This window comes from Neolamprologus multifasciatus, chromosome 22 (assembly GCF_963576455.1).
Source record: "Neolamprologus multifasciatus chromosome 22, fNeoMul1.2, whole genome shotgun sequence".
Lineage (NCBI taxonomy): Eukaryota > Metazoa > Chordata > Actinopteri > Cichliformes > Cichlidae > Neolamprologus > Neolamprologus multifasciatus.
The window spans coordinates 8,860,184-8,884,002 of NC_140459.1; the positions used below are offsets into that span (position 1 = coordinate 8,860,184).

The window sequence follows — 23,819 nt, forward strand, 5'->3', positions numbered from 1 at the left end:
TATACGTATTAATGTAGACTCTGGGCTCAGCACACTTTTTGAACATTTTTTTTCCAGCACCATCAGAAAAAGGCACAGTCTGTAACGGACAGGAAAACAACCCCCCCAAAATAAAACCTCCTCTCATTAATATGCAAAAGAAAAAAAGTTTAGTATATGAATAAAAATCAAACAATGTCCTAAAGCTTCTCAGATGAGCTTTTGAGATGATAACACAAACTGTGTGTGAGGAGGGCTCAGGATTCATCTGATCGCTCTATGACAACACAAACCTTGATCGCATACATAAACCTAAATTTGGAAAGTTATCGCAGACCTCTACGTTATTAGTTATTAGGCTTCTGCTTCAAATAGGACTTTGTTAGAAAAATAAGCAATACATGCATTTCATTATTAAGTTTAAATATAAATATTTTTTTTTCTTTAAAAGGGGAAAAAAAAAGGCATCTGAAGTCCTGTGGCATCACTAGTGGAGAAGGGGGTTCCTGTAATAAGGCTGTCTAAAGGTCAACTTACAGAGACGAGCAGAGCACCAGCAAACAACGTTAAACATGCCCGCCATTACTTTTGCTATTGTTCAAGTAAAAAGCAAACAACCCCCCCAAAACAAAAACAACCAAAACAAATGCTGGTAATGTCTGACATTAAGAAACAGCCTCGGCCAAACATAGCACTTCTCTCCCCCTTGAATTTCTGTTAAGTGCAGTAAAATATCCTTTTCGCTTATTGTGTATAAATATACAGTATTTATGTTTATCTGCTGAAATATTAAATAAAACTCCTCTTATAGCAGCTGATTCTGGTGACACGTGGCAAGGAGAGCGTCAGCACTCACCCCGACCAGGCACATGGGTTTGGTCCAAGGGATGAAACCTGAAGGCTTCATTTGTGTTAAAGTAAACTGAAGGTTTGAGATGAGCAACAGCCTGCGTGGGGCTGGGTGTCCAACAATAGCAGCAGCGCAGAGACGTCAATGACTAAAAGTTGAAAAATAAACAAATAAAGATGTCAACATCACCACCTGCAAATCCAAATAGAGAGGAAAACCCCCCAGAAAAAAAAGGATAACTCTGCTTTTGAGAAAAGTGTCGTCTTGGCACTCAAACTGCAACGATTAGTCGATTTTCGGTCGATTAGTCGATCAACTTGTCAGATACTGGTTTTTGTTGTCATTATTTCTTCTTCTTTTAAATAAACAAAGCTCTTTCCATAAATTTTTCATGTTTGGCTAGCTCAAAATAGATGGGATGCACCAGATAAATACTGGCCCTGCATCAGTGATTATAGCTGCTGAGATCAGTCAGCAGGGCCAATAGCAGCTGATGCGTTGTGCATTTTTATTTAATTTCATTATATTTCAAGGAAAACGCGTTACCGTTCTTCATCATACATAATAATGAACCACACATATTTAGATTTTAGACTCTTGGGGTCCAACAAAAGAAATTTGATGCATTGCCCTCAGAGTTTACAGACTTCTGATTTATTCATTTTTTTAAACATGCAAATGACTGAAAATAAGGCCTTTGTAGCTGCACTAATCCAAATTTGTTTGTGAAAACAAATGAGACATAACCCAGCAATAAAAAGCTGAATTTCAAAGGCTGGGACAGCGAATCCTTCTCAAACACAAAATCTATAATCTCGTTTGAGATTGTTAAATACATTTACCAAAAAATGGAAAAAAATAAGAATCAAAGCTGCTGCCTTGAGTTTGATCATTTCATTATCTGGAAAACCAGGTTGGTGAACAGCGAGTGTATTTTTGATGTTTTTAGCTGACGTAAAGGTTTTCTTTAGCAAATAAACCAAATGAAATGCATTTAGAGGTCTGGAACCAGGAGACCAAAAGCACCATTTAGAAAACATCATGACCAAGGAGAGCGGTCAAATATAATTACTGATCAATCATCTATGTGCCGAAAAAACAAAGAAAAAAATAAAAGATTAGCTGTAAAAATCATGAAAACAATTTTTCCTGGTTAACATGATGAGTCGTAGGAACTCAAACATTTTTTATATTCAGATCTGTGATTTAGAAAAAACAAAACAAAAAAAAAACGCAGCAAACATTAGCAATCACACGTGGCTGGCGGTAGGATCATCTACAATCCAGTGTGCTGTGTGTGTTGTTAACAAATCGACTGTTTTGAGGCACCCAAACCGTTTCAAAAAGACCTTCCATCCTACCAGTTGTTCAATTTCTAAACATATCAGGCACTTTAACAAAACAAACCTCCTCAAACACAATCAGACCTCACCACGACCGAGCCTCACGTCTGAGGCATCAGTCCTACACGGTCACCAGAATGTCAAATACTGCACATTCCTGATTCCATCTTCATTGTCACTTCCCAGATCTCATTAAGAACAACACAAATACTCATGAAAACACACCTGCGCTCTCCATTTTAACACGTTATTGCACTGAAGGAGTTCTTCACAACTGAATCGGTCAGTTTTTTTTTCTCTCTTTAAAAGTAAAAACTGGGAAAAGTCCAAAGGTTTGTGGTCATCTACACACTATTGCTGTAAATTATTCTTAATTTAAGTTAAGGAAAAAGAAAAATCATAAATAGTCAGACAAACAAGAACAAAGTCCATTTCATGGCAATGACTTTGAATCTTATAGTTCTGTTTATGCACCTCGCCTCACAATAAGGCGACAAACGACAATGCCTCAAAACGGCTGTACGTGGCTCTGCTTAGAAAAATGAAGATTTCATTCAGTGTCTGTGTTGGTAGAGTGCAAAGTTATGCTGCTTACTGTCTGGCTGACAGACTGAGGAACCACACAGAACTGGCTTAAAGGGAGACAGAAGAGAAACCACTAAGGCAGCCCGCCCATTTACAAAAGGTGCCAAAGCTAACATGCTGCCACGTCGATCACACATTTGCTCAGAGAAACAACACAGACAGGCTCTAGAAAGCCAAAGAACAAACATGAACATTAGGCTCAACATGAGGTTACAAAGCAGGTCAGGTCCTCTGTGATTCTACCACCAATGCACCAAAAATAATATATATTTTTTGATTATTGGCTGCTCCACCATTCTTTAAAACCCCAAATAATCCCATAAAAATAAAACTGAGTGTCTGTAAAATGCAGAAGGCGAGGACACGGCTCACAGGGAGAATGAGATGGAGGTCCGGAGAACCTTGGCTGGTTTCAGATTACATAACATGGCTGGACTCCTCTAGGACATTCCTACACAGCCGCCGTCGTTGTTTGGCTTCAGCAAAGCTGCGCCAGCACAGAGTCACTCCGGATCAGGAGGAAGTTGGGCACTAAGACTGGCTGAGTAACTGGGAGGTGGAGTGAAGTGGAGGGGTGTTTAGGCGAAGTACATGGTCCTCAGTGTGTCGTGGTGGATCTGAACAGCCTTGGCCAGAGCCTGGGGGTCCCTGCCGTTACTCTGCCCTGAGACATGGCTGCCCTCCGCACTATGACAAAAAAAAAGTTAATAAAAGAAATAAGTACAAGGATAACAAAGGTATACAGAGATACCTGAAATGGTTAGCCCCCAGAAAAATTATGGTACTATGATTATTTAACCCTCACTGATGCGGTTTAACCACTATATTGGAAAACAGATCCTGTAGTTGTATTAAAAGTCATATTATTGGCCTTCATCAAGCTACGAAAACTACTACAGAGATAACAGCAAAATATTAATGCTAATTTGGATTGACTGAAACAAAAAGGAAATCATATGAAACAGTTGTTTTCGAAGGGTACAGGCAATATTAGTCATTAGAAGTTCAAGTCCTCTGGGGTTTCATGAAAAACACAAATACAAACATTAAAATATTCGAGCCCCACCTGTCATGCTCTTTGTCGACCAGGTGGTAGCGAGCGCGGAAGGCTACAAGGTGAGCATAGTAGGCAGGTGCTGGGATGGACACGGAGCGTGTGCAGCGGACGTAGGTGTGGCACAACTGGTAAGTGAGGAGCTGGAAATCATCAGCGGTGAAACAGTTGTCATCCCACAGTACGTGGTAGTGAGAAGGACGACTGGTACCCTGGAGGGAGGAAAGCGGAGTTAATCGCACCCAGGAGAGAAAGCAGCTCCAGCGAGAGGCAGCAAACAATGAGCGGCTAAAATTAGGTGAAGCTGGTAGGCCTGTGTGTTTGACAGTAACAGGGTTCCCTTCTCCAACAGCTGCTGAGGTGTCAGTTACGCAGTAGAGTGAGAGGTGTAGTTATTAGGGAAATGCTTCAAACATGAACATGAGTGAAAGAGGCAGATTCCAGGTTTAACTGACAGGTGGCAGAAAGGGAAATTAATTCTGTTAATTAACGAGTAATGATTGATCAACATCTCACAAGTTAAATAATATATATATATATATATATATATATATATATATATATATATATATATATATATATATATATATATACACACACACACACACAAATGAGAGACATGCTCTAAGATTGTTTCAGCTTCACTTTAAGGCAAAGTCACCTGAAAGTTTGTGTCTGTCCTTAAAATCTTACCTGGATTCCAGCGTGACTGCAGAGGTAAAAGTCAAACTCGTATGGGTGGGTGATGTCTGTGTCCACTGTGGTGCCGGCAGGAATGTTTCCACTTCGTCCCACCTTATAAGAAGAAACAACGTAACAATATACCGGTTGAAAATAATTTGTTTATTTATTACAAAAGCAAGTCTTTCTCAAATATGCATTGACTGGTGTCCAATTACATCTTTTAATCTCATCTTTTAAAGATCCCAAATCTATTTCAAAACTACATATGATCAATTTGTACATTTATAATTTCATCATCATCCCTCTCTGATTATGCACTCCTCCTCCCTCACACCTCATCCTCCTCACCTCAAGCCTGATCTCCTTAACTGAAGTCGGGGCTCTAATAACCAAAAACGTGCATAAACATTCCTATTTATTTCCAGTATTATCACAATTACTTATTGCCAGCAGATTAAACATGCAACCCTCCTGTCTCCAGACACCTTACAGTGATTTGGCTAAACATCATCAGCTGGTTACACACCGTACCTTTAACTGAGTTACAGGCTGTTTTTCCATCCAGCTTTCCATTAACCATTACAGGCCATTGTTTCCAGATTTTAACCACATTATACAAAAACAGTAAGTTTCTAATATGACTAATTAACTAACTCACTCCTCGGAGGAATGGGACAATTGGGAGAAGTGGTAGTTTATTTCTCACCCGCTCAGTGCGATCTGCGCAGAACAGGCGTGTGTGATGCCGTTTCTGCACGACGATGTAGGTTATCCCGGGCTGGTATTCCTTCTCGAGACTGATGCATGCCTCCCTGATGGCCAGCAGCTCATAGTACAGCACCTAAACACAAAATAATACAGTACACATTCAAAAAGTAGATTTTAGAAAATCTTATTAAAATACGAGTGGGGATTAAATTACTTATTCTCTGTATCTGATGTGCACATTACCTGTTACTAATTTTAGTTACACGTTCATGGTATAACAAATAAACAGCATTTCTTTGGTGTTATTTACCAAATAATAAACAACTTCGTGTACAAGTTAAACTGGTGTTTATGGTGCCTGAAAGAGTTTCCACCCAAAGGAAAACTAACAATAAGCCTTGAACGATATATATATTTTTTTAAAAGTACCTGTCTGAACTGGCCCTCTGACACTCCATCCCTGTAGAAAATGATCCTTGTTGGCTTGTAGCGGGTCGACTTGTAGAACTGGATTAAGAGCTCTCTCACCATAGAGGCCAAATCCTGGATGACCTCCTGTCTAGGCCTCTGGACCCGCACTGTGGCACAGTACCTGCAGGGGTGGGCATCCATACTGCCTACCACCTATAGGAGGAGTGTAGACAATTGCAAAAAACAAAACCCTGCCATCATTTTCTGTTAAAAATTAATACTTTAACCTAGCCAATTAAATAGTGTCAACAGTGCAAATAATCTCCAACAACATTTCTATTTATGGGGATCCGATACATTTAGGCCTGTTTTGTGACTCATCACTGCAAACATGAGCCCGAGAACAAGTACTCAAACCACTATTATCAACATCAACAACATCAACAACAAAGATTAACTGCTTTTTAAAAAGGTCCCCACAGTCAGCTAACTGTAGTCGCAGCTTGACCTCACAAATCTTAAATCTTGTAAGAGGAACTAACACTCTGAGCCTGTGAAATACTCTTTAGTGCTCTGTATTCAAGTACAGGAATTTTTAAATAAATCCAAAGATCTACTGAGAGTCAATGTTAAGAATAAAAAATAGGAATAATGTGAGCTTGCTTAACAGAATGAGTTAATATCCTGGCTGCAGCCTTTTGTACAGCCTGGAGGTATAATAGATTTATCCAAGCCGGTAATCAGGGCATTACAGTAATCCAAGCACGATGACACCAATACATGAATAATTTTCTCCAGTTCAGCTAAGGAGGGAATATGTTGCAATTTATAAGTGTTTCTTAAACGAAAGAAACCGGAACAGGAAAAAGATGTTTCCTGACGAGACGACTCACCGCTGCAATAGATGGCTTCTTTCCATCTCCTGCAGGAGGATGAGTGACATCAGCCCCAAGGAAGATGATAGGTTGCTGAAACACAGTGGGTCTGGAAGAAAGAGGACAGGGGGGGAAAAAAAAAAAAAAAAATTTATCTACCAACCGATGTGTCATGAAATGACAGATCATACCATTTTTGAACAGAGGCGAAAAAGCACCAACTGTTTCAAAGTTTTAAACTTTGAAACAAATGAACAATGTAAATCATTTATTTATTTTACAGCTTTTTCTAGCTCATAATGTCATATAAGCACTTCAGTGAGAATGTGTTTAAAAAAAACAAACAAAAAACCATCAAAGTCTGTTAATTTCAGTTTGAAGTCTTGTGAGCTTACCGCTGATGTGGAACCAGAATGTTGTTGATGCCTCCCAGTTTGACATTGATCTTGAGGCAGAGGTTAGAGAGGGTCTGAGGGGATGTTTTTACTACGTTCTTCACCTGCACGCATTGGGTGGCCATGCCGAGGAGGGTGTCACCCACCCGCTTCACCTCAGCTGTGGGTAATCAGAAATATTAGTCATCCTTTTACTCTATGCAGGCATGCTTGATAATCATACGTCAGACATATAAAGCCATTTTCTGCTTCGATAGAGTTTAACTTCAAAATCTCTCTCTCTTTCAAAAACAAAAATATATTATTGTTAAACAACACTTGGTTTAGAAATTAAAAGATCTTTGTACCATAGACTGGTGTTTTGCCAGGTAGGATCACGATGATGAGCTGTAGTCCAGCGTAGGTGTTCTTCAGGTGTCTAAACATGGGCTCCACGCTGTCAGCTCCCTGGGCATATTTACAGAAACAGGGCTGGCCTTGGATAGGCATCCCAGCATCCTTTGAGATTTTCCGCAGCTGGTCAGTGAAGCTCCTGAAAGGGGGGGGGGGGGGGGGGGGGGGGGGGGGGGAGGAGGAATTAAAGTTTAATGAGCAGTATGGTTCTGAAGATTAACAATCTGTACTTAACTTATACCTCCATAGAACAAATCAAATACCTTAAATAGCCAATGAAACTTTGTTTCAGTTTACTTTTTGAAACTACAACAAATTGTTACTAAATTAACACACTTATAAAGCAAGTCTAACATATGTATATCCACTAAGTGCTGTTTCAGAGTTTAACCACTTTGTAAATAAATAACCAAACCAAGCTCACTTGAGGATCTCTTCTCTGCACTGCCTCTGGGTGGCAAAGCAGGCGATGGCCCACATCTTGATCTCCACTCCAGTGTGAAACTGCTTCCCTCTCATGTCCCAAACCCCGTGACTGGGTGTGGCCACCGTGCGGTTCTGCAATGACAGTGTAGGGTTGATCTGCTGGGGCTGACAGTCACACAAACAAATATAATACATGGACAATGACAATGTATGTTTTCATAAGACGTAAGCAGCTAGTGGGAGCTCAGCTGGTTTTCTTAATCGGCTGAGCGACTGATTGGCTCATTATTTGGTAATATTTTTGCTGCTTTTGTTCTTGCTTTTGTCATGCACATACAAAGGGAAAAAAATAAATTTTATGATTGACATGCAAAACAGAGCCACAAAAAATAAATCAACATTGTCTGTGTAGATGATCTCCCAAAACAGCATTCATGAGTTAAGGTGTAATTAAACAGAAATCACAAACATGTTCAGAAAGATGAGAAAATGTTAGCTGAATTAGTTTGTAGTTGAACAGTGGAAGCAAATTAAAGATGATTTCTCCTCCCAGGGTTTTCTCCACAGGAAAACTAGCTAATAGGCCACTGATGATCAGTTTAATTAAATTAATTTACTTTTGTGTTGCACATCTCCACCTGCTAGCATCTCCTCCTTTTCACACAATTTTAGTGAAAATACATTAGTTCCACCTTCAAGAGCCACAGATTTCGTGGATATTTTGCTAAGTATTGTGCTTTGTTAAGGATGGATGATAACTTTTTTTTTTAACATCATGTAAACATTTAGAGTTGTATTATTGTGGATGATGTGATACGGCATAGCTGTTCTGAAGTGAAATTCACCTGCTTTATAAATGTTTTTCATGTAATAATTCTGACTAAGCGGCACACTGACCTTTGAGAGGGAGTTGCATAACTGTGCATTTTTAATCATAAGAACAAATCTTTTTAACATGAAAAATATTCACAATTTGCAAAAACCAATCACTAACACCTTCACATATATGAAATCTCATGGCTGAAATGCATGTTGGGGAACGCTTTCCGTCAGTCAGCTCCTTTCTTCATCCTCAATTTGGGCTTATTTAACTTGAAAGTAGCACAAAGATGTGCTAAAGGGGGCAATTTTGCTTAATTTCTGGTTTTGCTGCTTCTGTGTTGGACTCTGCATGGATAGGGTTCAAACAGCTCATCCCAAGTGCAGCAAAAGGAAACCAGGTGACGCAGAGGCTAACAGGCGCCAAAGATTGTAACCCCATTTGTGATTGTCAGTGGAATCAGGACGATCCCAGGATGAGACTTGGTTTTCTCAAAGCAACGGCAAGGACTTTTTTTGGCTGAAAAATGTGCACCTTATCCCTGCTGATATTTCCTGGTGCAAATTTGCCTCATTACACATACTTTCTGCAACTGTGCTGAAGGAAAACTGTGCTTCTAGTTTGGTCTTATGGCGTGTTTGCAACAAACTGTTTTGGTTGTGTAGTTTTGTTTCTCCCCTTCAGATTTCAGGCCCCTCTTCTATGAAAGCAGCTTCCAGTTTGGATTAAGGAGGCAGACACGCACTCTACTTTTAAGATTAGACTTAAAACTTTTTTTTTGATAAAGCATATAGTTAGGGCTGGATCAGGTGACCCTGAATCCTCCCTTAGTTATGCTGCAATAGGTGTAGGCTGCTGGGGGATTCCCATGGTGCATTGAGTATTTCTTTTTCAGTCATCCTTTTCCCAACTCACAATGTGTCAATACACCTCTCTGCATTTAATCATTGGTTCTTATTAATCTCTGGCTCTCTTCCACAGGATGTCTTTTGTCCCGTCTTTCTCCCCTCACCCCAAACCGGTCGAATCAGCTAGCCGCCCCTCCCTGAGCCTGGTTCCTCTGAAGGTTTGTTCCTGTTAAAGTGGAGTTTTTCCTTACCACTATCACTAAAGCTCTTGCTCATAGGGGCTCATTTAATTGTTGGAGTTTTTTAATAATATAAAGCACCTTGAGGCGACTGTTATGGTTTGACACTGTATCAATAAAACTGAGAAAAAACAAAAAAACCCCAAAACCCCCAAAATCTCTTCCTGTAGCTAAGTGGAGGAAATCCTGTTGTCTGCAACACACACAGAGACATGTAGAAGGACACACACATGCGTATGAAGCGTGATTTAAAGGGGAAGGTACCATAAAGGGTTCAGAGCTCACCCTGCCACCATACTGCAGCATGGGGGCTGGCAGGACGCGACCCGTCACCTGAGCCATCTCATCTCGCACACGGAACTGAAACTCCTGGACAAATGGGTCGGCGTCATAGTTTGCACTCCGCACCTAAGAAGGCGACAAAAGTCTATTTATTCAAAGATACCAAAAAACTAAATCTCCCATGCTGCATTACTTTTGGCCTACAGGACACTCACCAGCCTGCTAATCTCCTCTTGTCTGTCTGGTGCAGAGCGGGCTGTGGCTTTGATCATGGTTGACGTTTGGTTGTCCGTTAGCTTTTTAATACAGCGCTGTCCTGCTACAATGTTGCACACCTGGAAGTAAAAACAAAAGTGTGGAAGCGGTTAATCAGCTGCATTTCTCAGGAAGGTATTGAACCCAAACGAGTCACTGACAAAATGGAAACTACAGTAGACCGACTGCAGTGAAGTTACATATCTCACATTTATATTTTTTTCTGTGAAATTTTAATCAACTTGTAAAGCTATATTTTAAATTTTCATGTATTTAACAAGCCAAATAACTACTCAAAAGAACCTGTTTCTAAACTTCCATTAGTTGAAGCGAAAACAAAGCCCACAGCAGGAGCATCACAAGATGGATATAATGGTAAGAACAACAATTAAAAAAAACAAACAAACTGCATTTGGGAAATTCTTTCAGTTAAAATGATAGTGTCCTGACTGAAGTTTTGAGAGTTTTAAGTGATCTTAATCATCAAGAAACCGTTCTCAAACCAGGTAGTTTACACAAAAGAGAAGGCCCAATGCTACTTAACACCATCCATCCTTCTCGTAGGAGACAGAGCTTGGTGACGCTGTGGCTGGAGCCACACAGTGTCATAGACCACACTTATTCAAGGATTCTGGTATTATAATACTAAAGGCTTGAAACTTTAAACATGAAGGTAGGCTACCCAAGATAAGGTAGGTTAGTTTTTTTATATGACCTATCTATTGAGTAGTAACATGCAAACTGAGCCCAGGTTCAATTAATCAAAACAAGTAGGCCAGATGACAATAGGTGTGAAGACATGGCAGTGTTTCACTGGTAGTGCGCTGCTCTGAATGTTAAAAATAATGGGCCAGTGCTATTAAAAAAAAAAACAAAAAAAACAAACAAAACAAAAAAAACCCTACTAACGTAGTGCGTTTCTTGTTATGAATCCAACACCATCATTGTGAGCTTACTGGCCAAACAGTCGACCCTATGACTCTAGATGTGAAACCTTTATTTAACCAGGAAGTGAAACTTGAGGTTAACAATCTGTGTTCATAGGGTGTCGTCATCCAACATAGGCAGCATTAACCCAACATTCTTAGATGCCAATTTCATGGAAACTCCATACAAGGGCCCTGCCAGGTTTAAAACTCGTAGTCCCAAGAATTCATGTCACAAAATTCATTTAGACCTCAGGAATCAACGTGTGTCGACTGTCTTTTGTAGAGCGAGAAATGCACATTGTTCTCAATCCCAGTAGCAAGAAACCTCTAATGATTTAAAATCCAGAGACTGTTCTTTTAGGGTTTTAGGGCAAACTCCTACGATCGACATCAGTTCTTACCTCTAGAGGCAAGTAGGTGTGTTTCTGTTCCTGTCCCACCTGCAGACAAGGCAGGTGGGGATATTTCAGCTGCAGATTGTACTTCTCTCTGAAGTACTGAGCCACTGTGCGCTCAACTGTTTGACCGTTCTCAAGCTGCAATGGAAATCTGAGGATTTGAAAGTAACAAGAATGTGTTATTGTAAGCCAGCAACAGCTTTGAGTGAGAGTTAACATCTACTGGGGGAGCAATATGGAAACGTACGTCTGGAGGCTGGCAGGGCGCCGTGTTACATTGCAGACTCTGTACTTCCTACGCATGGTTCCACAGTGTGTCACTTCCACTTTAAGACCTGTGAAGATGGTAAATGATAAGCAGTTAGCTCCCCCCCAACAGTGGAACAACCGATACCTCAATTACATACACGATCTGAAATTATCTGCAGCAATAGACAAAATGTTATTACTGTGACACTGTGATAAATAAATAAACTCCTCTGTGACGTACCTTTGATCTCTTTGGTGAACTTGACCCTGTGGGAGTCTGTGAGAGGGCGTGGCTGCTCGTCAATGTTGTGAATGTCCAGAACCTCACACATGAACTGAATGACTGGCTGGGCTTTGTAGAAAGCTGTGGCTGACACTGAAATAACACAAGATGAGTTAGGAGAGTCAAAATGGTAGGCCAGAAAGATTCATTTTCAGTCACATATAACCAAAAGTTACTTTTGGGAAAATCTAATTGTTGCAAATTTGACCAGTGCCACAACAACAAATCAGATCAATATAAGAATGGTGAAGCCTTATGTAGACAGCCAAGACATGCAGAGTTGGTTTAGAGGCTTTGATTAAGACAAAAAGGGAAATCTGAATTTGATTATAAGTCATTAAACAACTGGACACCAAGATCTGTAGCAAATTCTGGATTTTGTTGTGACAAAACAGTAACAAATACTGAAATGTCTGCTTCCCCAAAATTTCACAATGACATTAAAAGTTACAGTTTTGTGCTTTTACTATCGTGCCAAGAAAAGAATAATAATAAGTTAATGTGCATACGCTCAGAAGACCTTTCCAAATGTAATGAAATGTAACACAAAACATCCAAAGCTTACCAAATAACATGAAGAATTAAAATCAAACTGAAGTTTTACAGGAATTTGCAAACCTGCTTATAAGTCACACAGGTCTAGAGACCAGTCAGTGTGGCCTTTCAACGTGGCAGGGATCACTGACTGGTTATGGCTAGGTGGCTAAGGGGAAGGCAGAATTAATTCCCTGACTGGCGAGTGGTTGCTGGCAGTCTCCGAAATCATTTGCAGAGAGAGTACAGCAGCAAAAACTTTCTTGCGATGGCTTTGGTTGCTAGCAGATTGCTGTGGTCGCCCACCGAATGCATGAAGACACCAATTTGCTTGCCAACACTCACGAACTACCCACACTGTGATAAATTCCAGAAAGTGAGACGAAAATTGAAAACTGAGAATGTTTGCCATCAAAGCAATAGACATACCTTTTGAAATAATTCAGCAATAAGATACAACTTTTACTCTGAAGGCAAACATTCTTAGCCTCTGTCACATTATGAGGTTCCACTACTGCACTGCAGTGAAACTTCCAGACGCGTTGGTCCATAAATTGCATCCTCCACGCAAACTATGGGCAACCGCAGCAATCTGCTGGTAACCAAAGTAATCATAAAGCAACTAGTTTCATCTAATGACTGCCTGCACCATTTAGCGCCCACTCACAACCAGTCAGGAATCATATTTTCTTTGAGTAACTGGTTGGCAGCCATTCCCCAACCTGCTAATCTGTCTCCAAGTCTGCGTGACTAAAAGCAGACAGCTGAAAAAACTCAGACATGAGAAAAATGGTAAAAATTGTAAAAAAATTTAAGACCTTTACTTTTGTACAGATTAACTAGTAGTAGTTAGGTTTAGTGCACACACAGTAACGATCATGTCATCCTAATCTGGGCAAGAAAGCATATGTGTATTCACTACATGCATTCCTTTTAAATGTTCCTGCTTTCACCATCCTTACCATCAATATTTAGCATCATCTTCCACATGGCTGGCCGTACTGACTGATGGAAGCCGAACCAAACTTCTCTTCCTCCACCTAGTGGATGGTCATAGTCCTTTGGGGAGGAGAAGAAGGATCTTCCAACAGGGGTGTACCTGGTGACGATGTAGAGGGCACGCAGAGGGAACAGAAATTACACTTACTGTGGTAGGAAGCGACATTCCCTGTGGAGTTCACTGGGTACAGCAAAACAAGCCATGAGTTTCATGTCTCAAACCACAGGAGGCTCAGAGGGTTTGTGTTCATGTTACTGAAAGTTATTTTGGTTAATGGATTCACCAAATGACACATCCCAAGGTAGATTACATAAAAATATGCTTTTAATCCATCTCTGCATGTCAAATTCAAATCCCAGTGGGGTCATCTACTAATCTAAAAATACATCTACCTGAGGTATTGTAGATGAAATGCAATACATGAAATGTGCAACTCTGTTGTGGTTGAAATGCTGCATAATAAATTAAGGGAGCTGTATATCTCCAGGATGCGAGCATCTTTGGATCATATTTCCTGACTTGACAATTAACTAACAAAGACACTCACATGTTTAATTCAGATTACATTATTTAGCCTTTACAGTTTTTAATCACTTAAACGTAAAATGCAACAGAGTAATGGCAAACAAGAAGCAAAGACATTCTGACAGAAATAGGACACATGAACGAAATCTATGATGAAATTATGCAATAAGATGGCAAATGAACAGCCCTAAGAGCCAATCAGCAAAGACAATAGGGAAAAAACATGAAGTACATTGTTAGGACATGAGTACACAGCTGAGCTTCACAGCAGTTTCAGCTGTGAGGTTGCAGGTAAATCTACTTGTTTTCATAAGAGCTTGGTAAGTGTACTTATTCTTCTTCTTATTGTATTCAGAATGTAATTTAGCATTTCATTTGCTCAAGTGCTTTGGTGGAATTAACCAAAGATGGTGAAGACAGCATGATGGATTGAGCAATTTATGATGCTATAACATTATATATGTAAACTGCAGGATAGCTTAGAGATAATCTGCTGGATTTTTAAACCAGACCATCTTTCAGAAATTAAATAGAACAATTCAGACAAAGGCTTCAACTTAATATCCAGGAAGAGTCTCCAAAATGTTTCCAATTGAAGACACTTGCTAAATAGTAGACATCAATGTCAGTTATTTGGAAATAACATTAAGTAATTCGAACAAATGTTTCATATAATTTCCAGTTGTTCAGTTTAGAAAGGTGTTTCTAAACATGTGCAAGACAAGAAACTCACTTCATGGAGGGCAGATGCCGAAGGACAACATCCACAGCATGAACAGGGTTAGTGCTCAGAGGTTTATCCAGGTCCAGTGGCCCTGGTGCTCCACGTCCGGTCAAGACTTCATGTAGCATGTGCCAGCTGACTAATGACACAAATTTAATTGTGACTTTAAAAGGTCGGTCCTTCCCACCTTCACCTGGCAGGGTGACATCCAGATCAACCTGTTTAAGAAAAAAAAAGAAAAGAGAAAAAAAAAAAAAGATACAGGGGTTATACTTAATCAGTGGTACCAAGTGTGGAGTTCTCATTTCTCGATTAAAAAGACAAAAACAACTTCTAGGACTCTACAAAATATGACTTATTTGTGATGATCAAACTTTTTGCCCTTAATTTGTGTGTGTGAATAAAAACATTCTGTACAATCATGTCACTTTATGAATTTCATCAAAAGTGGGCCTAAGCATAAAAGTGAACATGATGTGCTTATTCGACAACATTAAATCCAATAGCAAGCTAAAACCAATCAGATAACATCTGAGTCAAGCGTCATATTTAACTGACATCGCTTTATGCAAGCAAGTTTCAATTTGACTTCTTTTCCGTGCTTTCTCTGCACATCTCTTTGGTGGGAGGGACCAAGACTTGAGTGGAGGTGAACAAGATTAGAAATGAAGAGGGGAATTCATTTCTAAACTGTTAAACAGCTTTATACTTTGATATAACCCCATGTCCAGGGTGAAAGGTTGCTGGAGTTAACTAAACCTAAACTTGTGTATTTAAAACTAGCTCAAATTGAACCCTTTCATCAAAGTGGTCACATTTGTGTACACTGCCTACTTTGATGCTGGGAGTACAATTTATTTGCATTCCAATTTCTGTAATTCCATTTTGTTACATTTTGCTCCTGATAATGCCTACATTAATTAATAAATTAATAAATAAAAGACTCAAGCTCACATCAATAAAAGTGAAAACTGAACTAAAACTCTGGTTACCAAAAATAAGAACCACCTAAGCAGGTGAGCTTTAGACATACAAATGCGTACTGACAAGTTCAACTCTCGGGCATTAGAAATCAATATCATAGATAAGAAGCTGCTGACAGGTGCAACCTAAACAAACCAACACCACACAGAGGATCTAGTTTCTTACCCCACCAGTGGCGACAGGAAGTGGGCTCACAGTGTAGAGGCTCTTCTTCCCATCATAAACTGGCAGCCGGTCACCAAAGATGGTCACCTTAAAATGCTGCACCATGGTGTCCACTACCTCCCTGGAAATGATCACACTGCAGCGTCACTACTAATGGATGCATAAAAGTGTAGGTGTAAAATACAAAGGAAAAGTAAATAATGTCCTGTATGAGCCAAATTACCAAATAAGTCTGGGGATTTTCCCCTTACCTATTGACCCGCCGCGGGCATTTATCAGGCTTAATGTCCACCTCATACAGGTAGACATCAATCTTGGGGATTTCCACCTGAAAACAGTTGGCCAGAAGCTTGATGGATTTTCCAAGGGTGCCATATCCCGGTCGCCGTGGCAATGTGAACAGCGCTTGGGCTTCAACGGCTCCTAAAGCAGTGACAATAAAATTATAATTATTGTTTTATTCCAAAAGTAGCCAAGAGGCCACGACCTTGGGCAATTAATACAATGAATCATTACAAGACAACTGAGCTAAAACCATCAAGATGCTATTTCAAGTTGACAGCAGTGTCTGTCCAAAAGAGACAGACCCTTCCTTTGCAATAACCCCCAAGTCACTCCCAAGCTGCAGGATTACTTTAGTCTACATTTATCTATATTTGTTTATTTTGTTAATTATATTTTCAGCAGAAAAAGCTCAAAGGAATGGAAACAGCTTTATGGACATGTTAAACAACAGAGCAGAGTTTTAGCTTTTACTCACTAGTATTTACTGTAAATCTAATCTCACTTCTCAATTTTTGCTCTTATACACAAATGTATTCAGTGTACAGTAAATTCATACAGCACTTATTCTTTGTACGAAAGCACATAATCTATGTTGCATTCACACCTACGGCTAGTGTGGAATCACCGATTACCCAGATGTGCATGTCTTTAGACTGTGGGAGGATGCTGGAGTACACCGAGGGGGAGGAAAGGCCCCCACCTACCAGGAGGTTCAAAACAACCTTCCTTCTTGCTATGAGGCAACAGTGCCAACCACTGCACCACAGTACCACCGAGTGTAGAGCACCCTTACAGAGAGAAAGGCAAACTGAAGGAAGGAAGTGGTTAATAAGGAGGAAAAGTGCAGACAGTGTAAGCCGGTTCTGATGGTCAGGGATGTTAAGCATTGCCTCATTTTAAACCGACAAAACTGAAAGACACAGACGAACACTGCGATTCCCACATCAATCTGATAATGACCGTAGGAAAGGTTACAGAGTTGGGTGACATTTTAAAATAAAGACCGGCTTGGCGGTCACAGATTTCTTCTGACTGACATGGCCTTTGCCAGACAGGAGAAGTAGGCGAGTGACACACCACGCTTATTTGACATCAATTTTCATAAATACCAAACTGGAAAATACACATTGAAAAAAAAGAAAATGAAAATGACATCACACAACCACACAATTTCCACGAAAGTGACTCAGAGGATCCGCATGACAATGTTTGCACATACATACACAGCTGAAGCTGTAAAGGCACCGAGACTTGGCGAGCACTTGGCTGCTGCTGAAATGAAAGTGTGAATCAGAGAAAAGAAATTCTACAACAGTGATGAAGTGATGACTATGGCTATGAAATCAGTGCAACTGATAAACTGGGGGTTGAAAAAGTTAAACTGTTTCAGGTTCTGAACTCTCATCTGGATCTGAATGTGTCATAAGGAGGCATTATTGACTAAAACAATACACTTTCTGCATGATGGTTCCCCCCAGGTTGTTTTATTCCCTTGTGCCATTCCCATGGTGACGGCACCCATGCTGCCATAATTCTCCATGGTAACTACAACCGTGCTGACAGGAGGAGGGACGAGCAGGCCAACATGGATTTACCTTATTTATCCCTGAGCTGCAATGAAAGAAAGAAAAAAAAAAAAAAAAAAAAAAAAAAAAAAAAAGATTCTTCCTGAGAGATATGATAGCTCAGGCAGGTAACAGGGTGCCCATTATTAAAATAAAAAATTAGATCTATTTAAGAGCTGTCAGTATAGCAAAATAAAAGATCAAAAATGTTAAAATCATGTATTCTATTTAAGCTTTTATAAAAAACACTAGTTGGGTATATGTCTATTCAACACAAGGACAAGGATTATTACACTTAACTAAAACTAGATGTGAAAAATTAAACAAAAAAAACAAAACAAGGAGGGGTGGTGGTGAATTTAAATATGTGCTGTTTAAAAAAAAAAATAAAATGAATGTCATTTCTTTTAGTCTTCAGTGTGAGTAAATGACCTGGGTTTTTCCTGCTTTTAAATAAATTTCCAGTATCTATCAAAGAGGTTTTTTGTCTTTGACTAAAGAAAATCACAGTTACAAAATATTTCAAGATCTCTCCACCCACCCACCCCCCACCAGTCTGGTTTAATCAACTGAAATTCTAGTTCAGCTAAAGGCAAAAACTAAAAATAATAATCATAATTAGACTTCTATTCAGATATCTGACTCTTCTATCGCTTTCCATGGTTTTTATATGTAGTTTATTCTTACACGCAGTCACCTCTCCAAAAAGCTCCATTCTGAGTTAGGAATTACCCAGAAACTTTCAGCCCAACAAGCTTCGGAGTATGGATTTTGTAACAGAAGTGCTGACATTTAGCTCCATGAGTATTTGGACAATGTCACAATCTTTGTAATTGTTGCCCCTTTGATTTTGAAGCGCACTGTGATGGTATAAACTAACAACATATCATTAATGTACAGCTTTTCAAGGGGTTTAATAAAAGCATCTTTAGGAATTAATTATCTTAATACAGTCCCTCATTTTCAGAAACTTGAAAGTAATTAGACAATTGACTGACAAGTTTTATGTTTTGTTCCCTTGCATTCTTATGAAAAATTAAGGCAAATAAGAGATCTGGAGTTGATTTCAAGTGTTGAACTGAAATGTCCATTACTGGCACTTCCAGAGGACAGGCAGCAGCTACTGCACCAGTAATGTCCCAAAAAGACAAAGGCTCACTTTAGCCTGAGCAACAATGGAGAGATTAATAACCACTTATCAGGCTACTTCAATGTACAAATGCACCACACAACCAGCAGCCACCCACACATGGCTGTAGTTAACCCACACATTTTAAAAACTCCACTGATGAGATACTGTACAGCCACCACAGCACCAACACTGGAAGCTAAAAGTTTTAAAGTGCATCCTGGAATAATAAAGCAAGTGTTGGTTTAATCTCCTCAACTTTATAGGACCCAAGTGTTTAAATAGTTGTAGTGTGAATATAATCTGCTTAATTAAGCAGGCAAAGTATAATTATAAGTAGAATTTAATAGGCAAAGCCGAGTCAATCCTCACGTGCAGAAAAAATAAAATCTGAAGATGAACTCTTTTTAATGTCTCATTCTCAAGTTAATAAATAGGTATGAATTGTTCAAACATCTAATTACCATCACACTCAACATCACAGCTCTAATGAGGGGAAAACTGAAAGCAGGATTACTGCAGGATAACTTCAGCCTCAGTTTTTATTGTTACAAACACATTGGCATGGTTACCAGCTCTGCAAATATAACCCTGCACCAGAGCAGATTATGTTAAAGATTAAAGATCAGTGCGTGACAAATTACCACCTACTGGCCAATCAATTCTATGAAAAGTAGCATCACCATTAAGACCTCTTCTGAGGGAATGCAATCGAGTCTAACATTTCTTTATAGAGCATCCAAAGTTTGTCATTTTCCTGATGAGCCTTGGTAAGAAATACATTCTCTGAAGCAACATTAGTCTGTGATTTTCATGCTAGCTGCAAACAATTACAATTTTATTATTCTAAAACCCTTAATATACACGCTCCCAAGAGAAGCAGATGAAAGACTAGGACTTAACAGTATTGCAAATTGTCTTAAAAATGGAGCTGCGACACTCAAATCTGTTGACAAAAGATCTTGCCAGTTTTTCTTAAAATACACTTCAATTAGATCAATATAGTAGCACTTTTTCAGACTAAAGTGAATTTCATGTTGCCATGCATCTGTTTGCATAGCATAGCCTATGCAGAGTGAAGGATTTGGGATACGCAACCTATAAAGACGTGCATGCATGCACTCAGTCATGCAGTTGATATTCACCTTTGTGTGATCATTTATCTTGACTGCTTATGTTTGGTTAAGCAAAGTCAAAACAAAGATCCTGGGTATAATAAAATTTGCATTGCATTACAGAGCCTTGCTTACTGAAGGAAATAAACAGATACTTCCTGTGTTTAACTTATTAAAAAACAAACAAAAACAAACTTTCCAGAATGAAGTCTAAACAGGATATGAGAGAACCACAATAACTTCACTTCCAAAATATCTGTGTACTGCATTACAAAAATTAATAAATAAATACAAAAATTATAAACTGAAGCTGAGCTGGGTTGTGCCGCTTACAGCTTAAGGTGCTGTATAAAGTCAATGACATTTATCTGTCTTTGAAACTCCAGTGAACCACTCCATTAACTGCAAATAGGTTCACAATGGTTCCAGGTTTTCTCCGTTTTAATAGCACATCAACGACTCACCCAGGAGGTCACAGATCCCAGAACAACAAAAACAACCACAACAACCAACAACAAAAGACTGGGCAAAAATGGCCTCCATGGGAGAGTTCCAAGAAAAGAACCACTGCTGAGCTCGCTACATTTACCACCCTTTACTACCATTGCTGATTCAGGACTTGGATGACTTGCCATAATTGAATTCTGAATCCATTAATTCTGCTCTAAGAAAATGCTGAAGGAGAATGTGCAAAGTACACCAGCAAATCCAACACTGAAAGACTCTACAAAAAAAACAAAAAAAACCCACCAAAAAACATCACAAATATGAAGGTTTTGGAGTGATCTTAAAGTCAGAGTTCGTGCTTAAATCTGATCGAGATGCACTGGCATGAACTTAACAGGCATTCATTCTTAGAAGCCCTGCAATCGTGAGTTAAAACAACTCCGTAAAGAAGAAGGAGTCAAATTTTGAAAGAGTCATTGCCAGTTATGGAAAATACATGATTGCAGTTCTCACTGCCAAGGGTGGCACAGCCCATTACTCTGTGTTGAGGACAATTACTTTTTCCACACAGGTAGGCTTGGATGGTTTTACTTTAATAAATTAAATAACCTGCAATTTATCTTTACTCGGGTTCTCTTAATCTAATATCAGAATTTGTTTGATGAGTTGAAACAGCCAAACCTGACCAAAAAAATAAATAAATACATGAAATCATTAAGGGAACAAATACTTTTTCACAGCAGTGTATTTACAATGGTGCCCTGGCAAAAGAGAAAAAAGTAGTGCCGGTATGTCTGAAAACACACACACACTCTATAGTGAAAAAGTTTATTGTTAAAACTTTTTTCAGGCTTGAAAAAAAAGGCCCAAATCTGAAACGGGTAAAGGGGATGGAGAAAGTATGGGTCAGCTTCAATGAACCAGTCAACATCTATACCCCCTCCCCCCCAGTCCACCACTGGACTTTTCCCAACAATCATTAACACAGAAACTGATACCCCTGGCAAAAAGTAAATTGATTTATGTCCCTCCATGCCTATCTGATTCATAATTAACAAAGACAGCAGTTAACTAAACATTATTCAGTAGGCTGAGTAACTATGGCAGCAGTGTGGGTGGGTGGGTGGATGGATGGATGGATAGGATGGATGGGATATACCCCCCCTCCCCCCCTCCCACCCAGTCTTCAAGCACACCTGGTGGCATCACCACCTGCTTTTGACAACCTACACAGTCAAAAAAGACACCCGTGAGACTGGTTTGGGGGAAAACACGCAAATACTAAGGGGCTAAGTTTGCCTTTAAGGGTTTGTTAATACAACATTTTTCGGGCTTAGGCAACAGCAACTCCTTGGTTATGCTTGGGGTTCAAACCTAGTCTAAGAAAAACTGGTAGAAAACCACGAGGTCAAATGTCTCCCTTGTGCAAGGCGCTCAACTGACCGGTAATCTCTGGGAACTGACACCATTGAGCTTTTTTTCTGTATGATAACCTGAACACTTAAAAAAAAATGTATGACACCAAATTGATTAAAGGAAAACTCCTAATTGAAAACACGTAATGTTAAATGTATGAGAAGTACCACATACGGGCTCAAAATAACTCGGCAGCACCTGAACACCACATTAGCACATTTAGGCACGGTGGTTAGTTAGTTCGGGATCCCACCTGTTGTTCCGATTTCCATTCATGGGGGTGTCTGTCCGGATGAACCGGCACGTTATGATCAATAATCCTCGTAGATTAAAACGTTCAGTGTGGTTCCGCTGGCCCCGCACGCATCAGCCAAGCTCCGCCGTTCGTGATATCTTCTCCCCGGCTTCGTTCGGTGAAGTCGAACCGGGCCGCTTCGCTGTCCCGTCGGTTAGAAGTCTTCTTGTCTCCCCACTACACCTGACCTACATAAACTGGCAGATTAAAGTTGAATGAAATGTCTTAACTCCGGACTTTGGCGTTGTAACTGAAATAAGAGCAGAATTATTATCGGTGTTAAGCTTTTTTTTAAGACACGAAGTTGGTGAAATGTCTACGGTAGCGTTAGCAGCTGTGTGTAAGCTAACGACGTTAGTTAGCTTTAGCCAGCGACAACTAACAGCTAAATGGCAACCCGAGATTGACATTAATATTTACCTGCTCGACTGCTGAGTTTACTGTCAAGTTTGTTTAACGTGACAATCCCGATTTTAACTTTTTTCAAACAAATATAAGAGGCTCTCTACCTCGGCGTCCTCCTCAGCGTCGGCGATAAACCGGTCTGAAATCTGCTCTTACGCCGCCTTCTGTCACACTTAAGGGAAAGCTAACGGGTACGAGACATAGCAACTTCCGGGATATTCTTTCAAAACAAAAGACTTCTTCAAGTCTTCTTCTTCCTCCTCTTCTTATTGGTATTATGTGTTACAAACATTGGGACACACAACACACAGACACAGGCTAAAATTCATGAAACTCGTGTTACAGAAACGTACACAAGTAATATACGTAAAAACACTCAGTTTAAAACTTTTCAAAATTACTTCTCAAAAAACTGCTGAGTCCAGAAGGTCTGCGTATTGCGTTAACCAACTGAGGCTGAACTAGGGTCAGGCTGCACGTTCACATAATGCTTATACCACATGATGGTGCAGTGAGTCAGTCTTAACTCTATTTAATCAGGTAGTCATTAAGAACACATTATTTTCAACAGTGTCGCCCAAAAGACCTGTATTATTGCCAGTTTTGATGTGTCTAATATTGACTAGCTGAGACCTATTTAAGGAAGGCACAAAAGGCACAGGTGCAGGGAATTAGAGACAGGAAGAAGTGACAGTTTTTCAACAGTGTGTAGTTGTTGGTTCTTTTGAGAAAGTGGTGCTAACTGAAAAGCTATATCAAAACTTAAACACAAAGTAACATTTTTTCTGTATTGTACCTTGAATAGCATTTTCATTTTCTGCTTCTTTTTCTGAACATTTGATCCACCACATAGATTGTAGGGCATAGCTAGTGCATGTTAACAATATGATTAGCCCCTTCAAATTAAGTTTCAAATATCACTAGTGTTCAAAGAGAAACTTTTAGTTTCCTTTGTTCTTTGTCTGCTAAAATTGTATATTTTTAAAAAGATAAACAAGATGAAAAGATGCCTCTCCTCTCTAAAGACATACCATCAGTTTGCTAAGTTGCACCTAAACAAAGCACAAGATCTCTGGAACAACCTCATACCAACTATTAAGCATGGTGGTGGAAGGTTGAGGATTTGGCCTTGTTCTGCAGCCATAGAACCTATTAACCATAAACTGTATACAAAAGTATTCCACATGAGGCCATCTGTCCTCCACACAACAGCAAATCTGCAGC

General features: G+C 39.6%; 1 protein-coding gene across 4 annotated transcripts; it reads right to left on the bottom strand.

The window, feature by feature from the left end:
- Positions 1-4: 4 nt before the first annotated feature.
- Positions 5-22,815, bottom strand: ago3b (argonaute RISC catalytic component 3b). 4 transcript variants are annotated; one of them, XM_085148100.1, is made up of 20 exons: positions 22,700-22,815; positions 22,149-22,387; positions 16,190-16,361; positions 15,939-16,059; positions 14,799-15,007; positions 13,503-13,639; positions 11,965-12,099; positions 11,722-11,809; positions 11,478-11,625; positions 10,108-10,227; positions 9,875-10,018; positions 7,702-7,835; positions 7,232-7,416; positions 6,885-7,044; positions 6,508-6,598; positions 5,633-5,827; positions 5,202-5,336; positions 4,505-4,606; positions 3,824-4,023; positions 5-3,444 (listed from the first exon to the last, which is right to left on the bottom strand). In XM_085148100.1, the coding sequence occupies exons 2-20, from the start codon at positions 22,165-22,167 to the stop codon at positions 3,336-3,338; spliced, it is 2,604 nt and encodes an 867-aa protein (XP_085004226.1). In that variant the 5' UTR covers positions 22,168-22,387; positions 22,700-22,815; the 3' UTR covers positions 5-3,335. The 4 variants fall into 4 exon arrangements, with proteins under 4 accessions (XP_085004226.1, XP_085004227.1, XP_085004224.1 ...); XM_085148101.1 differs by having other exon boundaries at positions 9,896-10,018; positions 22,611-22,778; XM_085148098.1 differs by having other exon boundaries at positions 22,611-22,777.
- Positions 22,816-23,819: the final 1,004 nt, after the last annotated feature.

Bases quoted from the DNA above. Each gene is read 5' to 3' on its own strand.
- ago3b (XM_085148100.1), bottom strand. The intron at 6,599-6,884 runs GTAAGCTCACAA...TCTTTCTTCCAG, and splicing joins ATTCTGGTTCCACATCAGCG to ACCCACTGTGTTTCAGCAAC. The intron at 4,607-5,201 runs GTGAGAAATAAA...TCTTCTTATAAG, and splicing joins GCGCAGATCGCACTGAGCGG to GTGGGACGAAGTGGAAACAT.